Here is a 13,928-nt window from a genome sequence, read left to right as displayed (position 1 = left end):
TATTTTTTTGTTTGGCATGAATTTAAATAATATAAAATTGTATTTAAAATCATTAATTATATGTTTTTTTTGTATCTTTTAAATATGAAAAAGTAATAAAATTGTATTTAACATTACTTATCTAATTATTGACAGAATAAATTTTTTAAAACAAATTTAAAAGTTGGTCTTTTTTCTTTTTAGTTTCACAAGCTTTACGAGAAAATAGTTATCCTTTCCTAGCTGTGATTGTTTTGAGAGAAAACAGAATGACAGTAGTTGCAAGGTTAGAAGGTCCTTCTGAGCCTGAAGAATTGTTAGAAAGATTATTGCAAATTATTAATGATAATGAAGGTTCACTTATTGCAGCTCGTTTAGAAAGGTCAGAAATAACAGTTTAATATTAATTTTGTAAAATTAATTTTTAGAAGTTACAGTAATTTAAAATGCTAAATGTGTATTTTATTCATTTAGGCAAGAACGTAGTCTTAATCAAACTCTGAGGCAACAACAAGATGAAGCTTATGCAGCTTCTTTAAGAGCAGATCAAGAAAAAGAAAGACGTAGACAAGAAGAAAGAGATAGAAAAGAACTTGAAGAAAAAGCAAGACGAGAATCTTTGTTAGCTGAACAAAGGAGAAAAGAGGTTTTATATATTTTAGTGATATTTTCTATTATATAGCAAATTATTCATTGTGAAGTAAAATTGTCTAAAATGGAATCTACAAAAGACAGAATTTTTTTCTTGACAATTCCTATATATTAATATACAGATATGCATCTGTACAAAACAGAATCTGTTCAATATGGAAATTGAAACTGATAAATTAGTCTTGTGGCTAAAATTAATTTGTGTACAATGGAGTGTACTTAGTTGTTAAAGTTCGCTAGAGTTTCTTTTTCATCATTCATATGGTGGTATGAATCAGTTAAAAGAAAATTCCAAAAAATATTGTGTAGTTCATCTCTATGTAGCCTGAAAACATGTAGGTTTTTCTAAAAAAGTAGTCCCAAGAGAATGTCTTGAAAGCAAATCCACAACTGTCAAAGTTGTCAAAATCAACAGCTTGCAGATAAGGCAGAAAAACAAGATTTATTTATTTTCACTAAATCCATTTCATCCAGTTCAGAGAAATGGAAATGTTCATCTTCTGGAAATGACAGTTTGAGGAAGAACATTTTCCTATAACCAATCTGCTATCCAAAGTCCAAAAATAAAAGAGAATGGGAGAACAATAGTTAGAGTTCTAACACAAGCTGCATAATTTCTGTTTTTGAAGTGCCTATGTGTAAGAAAAAAAGTTGAACATCTGACAACTAAAGATTGTTTCTAAGTTGTAAAATTCAAATTTACAACATTAAAGCAGAAAACTGAAATTCAACAAGAATGGCAAGAACAAAACAGTTCTTCAAAACAGAAGTTACAAAGGCTGAAAATGAAGAAATCAATGAATTGGTGTTTAAGTGGTTTGTGGATGGTAGGACTCACAACTTTTCAGTTTCTGACTCAATTTTACAAACAAGCAACATTAATTGTCAAGAAAATGGGAACAAAGCATCTAATGGTTGACTAATAAGTTTCAGAATATATCATGACATTTCATCAAATTCAGCTGTCAGAGAGAGAAAAGATGTTGATGACTGGATAAAACAGTTGTCAGAATTAATGGATATTATTCAAAAGATATTTACAATGATGAAACTGGTTTGTTTTTTAGAGCTTTGCTAAATAAGACATTAATGTTTAAATGTGAAAAATGTGTTGATGGTAAACAGTTGAAGATGTTTACCATCTTTTGCTGCAGACTAACAGGTGAGACAGAAAAGCCATTGGTTATTGGAAAATCTAAAAAGCACATTGCTTCAAAAAACTGTCATGAAGTTGCCAGTGATAGGGAAGCAAATAAATGGGCATAGATGACAGCAGTTTACTTGGAAGAATGGCTGATTGGATTTAATGCTAGAATGAAAATGCAGAAGACAAAAGTAGTTCTCTTTCTGGGCAATGCAACTTCTCAGCAACAGATTTTGTTATCCAATGTAGAAAATCAGTTTTTTTTTCCCAACACACAATGAGTGTTACTCAGTCATTAGATGAAGGAATCATTTTTTCCTTGAAATCTCACTACTGCCAAATGCTTTTGCAGTCTCTTATTTCAAACTTGCAAGTATGAAACTTAGTTTCAGAACTTGCAGTGAAATCAATATTCAAGTTGCTATACAGTGATTTGCAAAACCATGGAAAGATTTATGGAAGACCACTTTTCAGAACAGTTTTTAGAAGCAGGTTTAGCTGCTGCCACCCCTGAAAGTGCAGAAAATGACAATTCATGGTGACCTGGAGATGAATCACCATGAAATGTTAGGAGATTTGATGCACCACATGTTTCAGTTGAATGTTATGTTTCCACAGACAAATTATTGTCAAGGTTAAGTGGGATCCAATTGCTTGAAAGATATCGTAGAAAAGAACAAAAAGGGTGACAGAGATGAATAATGAGTGTGTTGACAATCCTAAGAGAAAAAGGAAGATTCAAATAACAAAATTAATTCAATCTTTTTCTATTAAATAATAATTATTTATAAGAGGTCATCATGCATTGAAACTTTCATAAAAGTATGGATACTATTAAATAAATATTTATGATTATTCTGACCACCTAAAGTGTATTTTGGCTTAAAATACCATGTTATAGTCCTTATCAGTTAGGAACTTATTGGTCAGATATGAACATACAAGACTCTTACAATGGTACAATTTACAACATGTCTAAAAACATAATTATATACTATAATGTTAAAATACCATAAATAAACAGCTAGTTGTCAACAGTTGCACTTATATTATACTAATGACATAATATTTTGCAATCTCAATTCTATAGTAATACAAACTTATTAATACACTTTCTCCAAATAGGTAAATAAAAACTACACAGTTCCCAGTTTTTCACACGTTTGTTGTAACATGTGAACAGTAATTACATGTAATATGTATCTGCCATTCCCCAAACAGACAATATTTGCACTCCTTCACATGCTTTACATCTTGTATATCTGTATCCTTCACTTGGTCCTCAATTGAACAAACGTGACCCACTATAACAAATTTTCAATTAATAACATATTTTAATTTTTTTGCCATACGTAAAAAGAATGAAAACATTGCTGATATTTCTGATCAAGATCAACAAAAATGCTCAGATGACTATACTTTGTAAAAAGGAAATGCCCTCATTTAACTAAAATTAATATTAATGCATAATATAGTACTTTTAATTGTGACTGTTAGTTATTTATTGCTTGCTTTAATAAACATATTTCTCTTAGTAATGAAAAAGAATAGCATACTTTTGTTAACTTTTGGAACCTAACCCTGTGTTTTGCATTAGTCCTTTGTTTTGTATATCATGGATTTGCATAACACGCAACTTTTTTACAACATATCTACTGTGTTATACGAGGGATATCTGTATAAGTAACATTTGAACAGTAATTACATGTAATAACAAAAGTGTACTAGGAACTTTGTAGTATTTTATTTACATTTTGGGAGAAAATGTATTAATATTGTATTGCAGTTTGTATTACTATAGAATTGAGATTGCAAAATATTATGTCATTAGTATAATGTAAGCTCAACCATTGGCAGTTAGCTGTTTGTTTATAGTATTTTAAAGTTATAGTATATATATTTTTAGATGTGTAAATTGTACCATTGTAAGAGTCTTATACTGTATATGTTCATATCTGACCAATAAGTTTCCAACTAATGAGGGTTGTAACATGGTATTTTAAGCTGAAATGCATTTTAGGTGGTTAGAATAATCATGAATATTTTATTTAATAAATTAGCTTTACAAAAGTTTCAATGTGTGATAATCTCTAATAAATAATTACTATTTAATAGTAAAAGATTTAACTTGATAAAAATGGGATTAGAAGCTTAATAATTAGCAAAATTAATGTTAACATAAAAACTACAAAGAGGCATTGCAAGTATACAAGTTTTCATTGGAAGTAAATAATATAGATCTGCTTGGATTATATGTTTAGTGAAAGAATAATGCATTTTAGAGGAATACACCAGAAGCAAACAACAATAATGGCTTTTTGTAAAAAATTAAAACAGTAAATGTATATACAATATAATAAACACACAATAATACAATAAATGTATATAAGTATATAAATCATTTTTATAACTTCATTTTTTTTCAAATTATGCAAATATGTGTGTGCAACAAAAGCAACAGTGCAATACATTAATGAAATCTGCATGAAATTGATGTTTTTTGTATAAAATGTTCAAATTCCTAAGAATACAAACTAGCACTACGAAAGGTTAATTTTATAAGATGAAAATTTGCCTAAAGTGGAAGTTTTTATCAATCCCTTGCAATTCTATTTTAGACAGATTTTACTGTATCTTTTTTTGTTCACTTATCTTTTACAGACGATTTCATTTTAGCAGTAACTTTATTTTTTATTTAAGTAATTCTATTTTAATTAAGTATTAATTAGTAATTTAAAATTTGCATTACAATTTTTTTCCGTAATGCTTGAATCATATCCCTGTATTTTATGAGTTTATAAATTCAATTCTTAAATTATCCAGTGTGGTCCCTAAATTCCCTAAGTCCTTAATTTTTGCCAGAACAATAGTGTAGTGATGTATTGCTTAATATATTAATTAAATAATAGCAAATATTGTGTGTTCACCTGCATTGTGCTGCTGGTGTGCATTCAGAAATTTTTGAGTTATAATTTCTAGTGTAAACTGTGTTTCTGTTCCTGCATCATGGATTCAAAAAGTGTAAATTGCAATTGTTTTAAAGTAGGTCTTTTTGTTACAGAAACTAAAACTGGTACAGAAGACATATGGTAATGAGGCTTTAAAGAGGTCTAACATCTCAGACCAAAGATTTAAATTTTAAATGTCATGCATTAAAATAACTGATTTTTGACTCGCACCACATTTACAAAGAATTTGTACCAGAAAGAAGAGTAAATGTGAAATTTTTAAAGATGGTATCCCATCACATTCTGTTTCCAGAAGTTTTTTTTCTATTGATGGTAACACATCCATTTGCAAAGATGAAAACTTGCATGAAAAGTTGATGCACAAAAGAATTCCCACTATTTATCACACCTTTACTCAGATTTGTCCTCTCCAAATTTTCTATTTCTCAAACTGAAATTGAAGTTTAATGGATACCAATTTGTAGACATTCTCACTATCCAAAATGTTGTGATCAATGAATTAAAGATAATCAGAAGAGAGATTTTCTGTGGTTATCTGTATATTGTATGATTTCACTAAAGCCTACATACATGCCAATGGATCATACTTTGAATAAATATATATTAACTTTTGCTTGTGATTTTTATTTTTTTATAATTCCTATCATTTTTTTTTATTATTATTGCAATTTAATATATTAAAGAATTTTTTAATAAATGGCTGATTGATTCAATTGTTTTTTATATTTGTATTAGGAAATAAGACGTCAAAAAATAGAACTTGCTGATCAGATACCAGAAGAGCCTCCCATTGACCAGCCAGATACTGTTCATGTTATGATTAAACTTCCAGTGGGAACAAGATTAGAAAGAAGATTCCAAAAAAATCATTCTCTCAAAGTAATATAAATATATTTATAATAATATTGATTCATAATGAGAAAATAATTTATAAAATGTTAATTGCAAATATTTTTCAGTATTTATATTATTTCATCTTCTGTCATGATGAATCACCAGATTTCTTCCAAGTAGTGACAAATTTTCCTAGGAAAGTTCTACCTTGTCAACCAACTCCAGATCAACCAGATCCACCAACATTTGCACAGGTTGGGTTAGGAAGATCAGAAATGTTGTTTGTTCATGATCTTGAAGCATAAACTCTATTTAAAAATAGTGTGATCTATTTTGAACATTGGAATTAAATTTCCATCTCTTGATATCGAAGTCTTCACTGGAGTTTAATAGACAATAAAAATATTCTTAAATACACCCTGAAATAAAAAAAATTTTTTTCTATGGGTTGGTGGAATTAAGAGGAAAGAAGTTTTATTTTAAGTTTTACATCAGGTTTTTAGAAAAATAATTGAAGCAATTTCTTTAAATAATTTTGAAGTTAAACTTCAAAATTAAACAATTTCAAAGTTTGAAATAATGGATAAAATTAAGTTTTTCTATATTTTTGACATGTCAAATTTAACATTCTTTTGAAATAAAATTCAGTCATACTTTGTCATCTTTTGTATTTGAAGTTTTAATTGTAAATTTATTATTTTGTTTATTTCTAAATAAATATTGAGCATTTTTTAACAGTATTATAAAATGAATAGATGGAGTTATAACTTCTGTATAATCTACAAATTTAAAAGTTTTAATCATTCATGAAAATAATAATTGCAAACATTTTGATTATTATTGTCTTGAATGAGTTTATTGAAAATTAGATTAGTGTTGCTTCATTTTTTCCTGGTCGCTACAAGATTTTCTAGTTCTGTCAATAAATTTATTTCAATAATGTATATATACAAATACACAAAAGATATTCAAAAACCTTGTTGCCTTAACTATTCTTAAATCATCTAATTGGTAAATGTGTAATTAGAGAACTGGTATGAATAAATTGTAAATTTGCCATTTAAGAAATACAGTATATTCAAAAATAAGTGTTAAATTGTTTTCAACCATGAATAAAAAATGGGTAAGTATAAAATGAATAGTTTTTACATACATTAAGCAATAGTTAAATTTGTCAATTCAAATATATATTTGTAAACTATTTTCAATTGGGTTGAGGTGTAAGTAATGTTTTTCTATTTGTTTTCATGTTATAGCATAACTTATGTAATCACCTATTAGCCCAAGTGCTGATTTTTTAATTACTTAAAAGTTTTAATAACAGCTTTTGATTATTTTTAAAAAGTTAAATTGTTAATGTCACTCAGAATGAGCTTTTGAGAAGAATATTTAAGACATCTAATGTCATATGAATTTTTAAAAACTAACACTATAGTTACAGCAATAATATATGCAGTGTGTATGGTAGTATCAGAAAATGTCAGTGCTGATTAAAGGATAGGGAATTTTATTCTTGAATATGAGCCTCACTCAGCACAATCTTCTAGCTTAGAAAGTGCTGAAGTTGCAATACGGAAAGCTTATCCAAAATTATATAGATGAAAAGTTTCAGAAAAACTTGGAGTGTTCCAATCAACTGCAGTTTAAGCAATTGCACTAACTAGGAAAAATAAACAAGTATGGGTTATGGATTTCGTGTGATGTTACTAAACTGAATCCAGATTGATGGGTGTTTTGTTTCTTAATAAGCAATAGCAAACCCATTTCTGGACAATAGTAACTGGAGATAGGAAGTATGTATTGTGTGCTAATGTCATTTGTGAAAAACAATGGTTAAATCCAAGGCTACTCCAGCTCCAGAACCAAAACGTGGTCTTCATCCTTGAAAGATATTGCTATTTGTATGGTGAGATATATGAGGAGAATACTGTATTTTGAGTTATTGAAGCCAAATAAAACAGTAAATGCTATTTTATACTATCTGCATTTGAAAAAATTCCAGCAAAAACATCCATATTTGACAAACAGAAGAGAATTTTATTACATGATAATGCTCAACCCCACATTGCGATAGCCACCCAACAAAAATTTATAGAGTCTGATTAGAAAGTTCCTAATTCCTTTTATAGCCTCGATCTGGCAGTTAAGATTACAAACTCTTGATTTCTTCAAAAAGTATTAATTCAAAAGAAGTTAATCCAGAAATACATTGAAACTTTTTTAATCAAAATCTGCTGATTCTTGTAATACATCAAAAAATAACTAGATTGATGATGATATGTTATCTAATGAAGGACAATGTACAGTACTGTACATTGGATTAAATAAGTGTTTTTAACACTTATTTAATACAATTTTGTCTTTGTTATTCCATTGAGTCATATGTAATGCTTCTTGTAAGTTTTAATAACCTTATTTACATAAAAAAAAACACTTATTTTTATGTAAAACTATTTACATAAAAATAAGTGTTTTTTTATGTAAATAAGGTTATTAAAACTTACAAGAAACATTACATATGACTCAATGGAATAACAAAGACAAAATTGCTTCAATTGGGAATGATTTTTGATATTAATTAGAAATTATTTAAAACTTAATATTTGACACACATCTACCTGATATTAAGAGCATAAAGCTTTCATATTCAGCAAATTCTGGACAACATAAAAAGAAAAATTTCCAAAATGGATTACCCAAAACTTCTGAATTTTCTTAACTCATGCCAGTTGTTACCACCAAGAATTTGTTAAATTAGTGATTCGTGAAATTAATTGCTGTTGCTAAGTTTTGATGACAATAGAAACATTGTCACAAAACTTATGTAACATGACATTAGATCTTATGGAAACTTATGTGAATCACTTATGTATTCAATAATATTTCAATTAAACTTAATACTAAGTAGATTGTCCGTCATTTGTTTTCTAACTAATTCGTTTTAGGACCAGGGTCCACGGAAATTTTCAAAATTCTTTCCCCGGTGTAAAGATGTAAGATCGACTATAATCTTAATCATACGCTATCGTTACTTTTTGCCCGAGAAACGCTGGGCTCATCTACTGCTATGCATATATTTTGATTTTTAAATTGTTTTTAAAGGGTATTTTTACTTTTTATTGAAATCAAAGTGAAATCTATTGTCCAACGACATTTTTTATTGTATTTGAAATAAATAAATTATTACGGTTAATATAAACACTGAAGTAATAAAATTCCAGTAATAAAAGGAGTGTTTGTCAGCAGCCATATGTCTTTTCTGACAAGGCGTACTTAAATCTGAGGCAGAACGCTACCTCTGCACCGTGCCTTCCAAGTTCAGGCATGTGTCTCTCTTAGTTGGATCTGGCCGCAACACTGACGAAAAATTTCATCGAGACACTGCAGCACAGATCACCACCAGTGGCGTGCCGTGACATTTGATAATAGGGAAGCTGTGTTTCTGTAAGAAGCCGACTTACAGGGGCAATCAATTAATTGCGCGTCATGGCCCGTTCGTATTCGTTTGCTGCGTCTCCGCTACTACGGGAGTGCGCTGCTGTTTGTAGGCATTTAGGAACGACGGTGAAAGAAAGAAAGATGGCGGCGCCCGCACTATCGATAGTATTGTGATGGAGGAATCTGTTATTCTAAAATAAGAGCTTTAAAAGGCAAAAGAAGGGTCCCAATTGTAAAATTTAACCATAAAATGGATTATTTGTTGAAAGAGCGTTCAAAATAGCCTCGAAAAAAATTCGTAAAGACACTTACATCACGCGTGCACTAACTCGCGCTTTCACAATTTCTAAATTTTCATTCATAAAACCACATAATGGACCCGGAAACGAAACTATCTGAGCCATGGAGGACGCCATGTTGCTTTCCACGGTAAACTACTGCTACAAGCGGCCGTTTTTGCCGTTCGACGGCGCGCACTCCCACCAGAATTTAGGAACGCGTTCCGCAGGAATCTTTAAACGAATGTCGCTCGCGCAGAGTTAAGCGGTGGAATAAAAGAACGCACCCCTTGTTCATTTTTTTTTTATGATACAGTACGGTTATCTTATGCTGCGGAACGAATTAGATGTTTTAACATGTATTTCTATGGGAAAATGCGTTTCGTATAACGGACGTTTCACTTAACGGACGTGCACCTGGAACGGATTAAGTACGTTATATGAGTACTTTAAACTGTACTAACACCACTGTACTTTAAATGTATTTTTAACAGATTATCTGACGTACTTAATAAATAAGAAAGTTCAATATAATTACCTCCGTTATTAGATTCAATAAATTTTCTACGCCCTCTAAATGCCAATTCTTGCTTTGAGAAAAAACATATAACTTCTATTAATTTAGATATATCTATCTATTAATCGTAATTATCTCGTTATAATTTTCAATATTTATTTTATATTGTCTACCAAAGTTAAATTCTATTCCGCTTTGACTTCCAAATTGCTTCAATTTTACAAAAGAATCATCATTCGTCATAAATTTTATCGTCAAAATGTCGAAATTTTTTTGTCAACGTATTTATATTTAATTTAGGCATTGGTCTTTCTCTTTTAATAATGTTTTCTTTTTCATTATATGGTCTTGAGCCAAAACTTTTTAAAATAAATTTTTTAATCACTAGCCATGATATAAGGGCTAAAATTAAAATTATCTGAAAAACTTACTTGGTAAAACAAAATGTGTGATGAATATACATACCTAGTACAAAAAATTCTTCAATTGTATGAATATACTTTTAAAGAAACTTATAATTAAATATAACTTTGTGAAGAAACATACATAAAAATAACAAAATATTCTTTACTTTTTAAATCTTAAAACACTCCACTTAGTGAAATAGCTCTGTACGAGTGGCTAATGAAGGGAATCAGAGACAGTCCAGGTAGGCGTGTGCGTGCCAAATCCCGAGGGTGCCGATACCGGTCAATGTCAAATGCCTCTTTTGTCGCGTCACTAGTATATATCAAAGGACGCGACAGGATTGTTGTAGATTTTAAGCGTTTCTCACCATAGCTGTAAAAATCTAAATATGTTAAACTTAACAGATTGTCTGTCATTTGTTTTCTAACTAATTCGTTTTAGGACCAAGTGTTCACGGAAATTTCCAAAATTTACAACTTTTCGGTCACTCTCATTGAACTGGAAAAATTTCTGTCTTTATTACATCTAATATTATGATGAGATCAGACCCCACTGTACTCGGCAAGAGATTGGTTCGGTTAAGCTTCTGTTCAAGTAAAATTTCGGCTCTTTCATCAGGGTTTTATTTATGTTTCTATTTCCCTAATCGCTTAATTATTTAACTAGTAGAAATAAGTCGAAACCGGTTACTTTGTACTTGAATATCTGTAGTCTTGGGAAAGAAGTGGAAAGAAATTTTTATGGCAACCAATACATAAATCGTAAATTTAAGGAAAATAAATTCTAGAGCTTTTTTTGTACCATTGTACGTCTCATTCATTAAATTTGGTTGTAAATGATGCTGCCAAAGTAACAGTTAATTTTTTAACACTGTACTAGAATTGTACACGTTTTTTCTGCATTCCCTTACAGATGGGACATCCTAAATCGTAAAATCACCGGTTTAACATTGAAATCAGATGGCCGGATGGCCGAGCGGTAAAGGTGGCAGCCTACCACTCTGGGGGACCCGGGATCGAATCCGAACGGGTCGAATAATCCCCAGGTATTTTTCGGGGGGTGGTCCGTTCGGATATGTCGGGCCCCATCCCTCACCACCCGGTCGCCCATTGTGGGCCTGGCCGAACCCATAATGGGCCTACTAAAAGAGGCCCTCTTAGTGCCCACAGGGCGGAAAGAGTTAAAAAAAAAAAAAAACATTGAAATCCGTAAGTAATATAAGATGAGAGAGCAGAATAAACGCAGAATAAATATATCAAATATTTTAATGGATTTTTTTAAAACTCCTGTCAACTATACAGAACTATCATAAAAACATACCAGTAAATTCCTATCAGTTGGGTTAAGTTATTAATCTACTCTAGGGTGGGCAACCTTTTTTATAACGTGGACCAGAATAAATTTTACGTTATTTCCGCGGGCCATAGTAGTTAATTGACACCTTCTTGTGACTTGTAATTTTTTTAGTCTGCAAATATGAAATAAATAAAAAGTTAATTACTACATTTATTTCTCTTATCGTTTTCGAAAATTACAAAGAATTGGAAAAATAACTATTAATTAGTTATTTTTCCAATTTAATAATCTATTAAAGATCTCGCGGGCCGGATAGAAACTTTTCGCGAGCCATAGCCGGCCTGCGGGCCGGGGGTTGCCCACCGTTGATCTAGTCTACTCATGATTCACATAATCGGGCGAGGGCGGACGAATATCTAGCAGGCAGGCAGTTAACAGCCCATAACCGGTCCGGGATATAAAATTGGACACTTTACGCGTGTGTTGCTTCTACCAGATAAACCGGGTGAGGTTGGTGCTCTGTAAACCGCATGTGCCAATGCCTATATAATCTGGCTGATTGGAAACTGACCCGGTTTCGACATTCCTTCCGCCACTGAATTATTCGAATATACAATAGCAATCTTATCGTTTTTTTCACATGCAGTATAGAAATTTGTAAAAGATACATAATGCAGTTATAATAAAATATTAATTTTAATTAATGCTGTACGTTAAAATATGAAAATTTATATTTTATAAAATACAAGGAAAGGTCATTGGAAGGTGGAATCGGCACTTCCATCGCTTCCAATGACGGCACGCCACTGTCAGGTGCTTTATTATTATTACAGCAGTGTAATTTGTAAACAAAACTTCCAATGAAGTACTAATTTAAGCATATAATCAAATGTTTTGAAATACGGATGATAATGTATTAAAAATTGTAGCATTTGGTAAAAATTGCCACTTAGCGCAGTCAAATTTTATATTTATCGGGACGTATGGAACGAGCGCCAAAACTTTTATGGAAAAATCTCATTTTGGGTAGAGGTCATCGCCAGTTTAAGATGGACTTAAGTTATATTAGGATAAATTATAAAATAATTCCAAGTTTTCGAATGTTTGTTTTGTGAATAAAGTTGTTTGTCTTGGTAATCTTGCAGGATATGACTGTATTTATTAATAATACAATAATAAAAATGTATTTTTCTAATAAATTCTTTAATATGTGAAAATGAATTACAAATTAAAATTTGAAGTTTATTTTTGTATAAAGTATTGCGAGTAAATTCATTAACAAGAATATACACAATTAAAAAAAAACATGTACTTCAGAATATTCAACTGATAATTTTAAATCAATTAAAACATAAATCAAATTCGTTGATGTAAAATTCGGAAGTTATTAAATCATTAATAAACAAAAGTGAATTCATTTTACATCGTTGTGATTTTAAATTCAATTTAATAACATAATTCGATTGGTGGAGGTTTTGTTGGAATCATAGGCAAAACAAATTTTGGTGCCATAAACTGGTCTTTTTCCATCTTACTTAATTGACTTAGTTCTGTATATTTATCCTTAGATGAAGTCGATTTCTCTCCGAAAGCTTGTTCAGATTTGCTGTTGAAGTTATTTAATAAAGTAACTTCTGACGACGGCACGTCTGTTGAAAAAGTATTCATCTCCGTTTCCGTTTCGGCTGCGGCTAAAGTAAAAGAAAACGATTTGGCACTGCTTCCGCTATTAAAGATATTTTGCTGATTGTTATTTGCGGGCGCAATCTGCTGGGATGGCTCTCGTCGGGATAAATTTGAAAGACTAAATTTACCGCTGGAGCCATTCGCCGATGACGAAAATGTCCCAGAGTTCTTTTCTATAATAACAATAATATGACATTAATTAATATTGAACAATACATTTAAATTTTGTTTATTCTAGAGAGAGCGACATGTAAGAAAATATATACCATTAAAACTATAATTAAAATTATTTATAATAAGTTGTAGTCATAACTCCAGAATAAACATTTCATTTTTGAATTTCTTCTTTCTTGTCAACATAGAATTAATGTTTTAAGTAATTAATAGAACTTACTGATGATAATTTTACATAATCAAGTTGAGCAATAATTATTTGATTTTGTAAAGTTATGATTCGCAAAATTATTTATGACATAAAATAACTTTTATATCTCTTTTCTTTAGTCATAGCCTCCTAGTAACAAATAGTTTCAGCAAATATTCACACATCATAAAACAAAGATGTTCAGCACCACAATTTAACTTAATATGTATTTTTCCTAATCAATAATCAATTTATCCAAATGATATTTAATTTTTGATCTAGAACCAAAAAATATAATTATCAGATCATATCATAATTAATATTGAAATTTCATGTTATCATTCATTCCACTAAAACTTAAATA

General features: G+C 30.2%; 1 protein-coding gene across 1 annotated transcript in view; it reads left to right on the top strand.

The window, feature by feature from the left end:
- Faf2 (Fas-associated factor 2) overlaps positions 1-5,994 on the top strand; it is a 30,602-nt gene extending 24,608 nt beyond the window's left edge. Inside the window, exons 9-12 of the mRNA XM_067266099.1 lie at positions 184-361; positions 454-625; positions 5,479-5,622; positions 5,703-5,994. Coding sequence (XP_067122200.1) covers positions 184-361; positions 454-625; positions 5,479-5,622; positions 5,703-5,882 — 674 coding nt within the window. The 3' untranslated portion in view covers positions 5,883-5,994. The remainder of the gene's footprint in view (positions 1-183; positions 362-453; positions 626-5,478; positions 5,623-5,702) is intronic.
- Positions 5,995-13,928: the final 7,934 nt, after the last annotated feature.

The sequence above is a fragment of the Centruroides vittatus genome, unplaced genomic scaffold, assembly GCF_030686945.1.
Source record: "Centruroides vittatus isolate TY-2023 unplaced genomic scaffold, ASM3068694v2 contig_2646, whole genome shotgun sequence".
Lineage (NCBI taxonomy): Eukaryota > Metazoa > Arthropoda > Arachnida > Scorpiones > Buthidae > Centruroides > Centruroides vittatus.
This window is presented reverse-complemented; position numbering and strand designations above follow the sequence as displayed.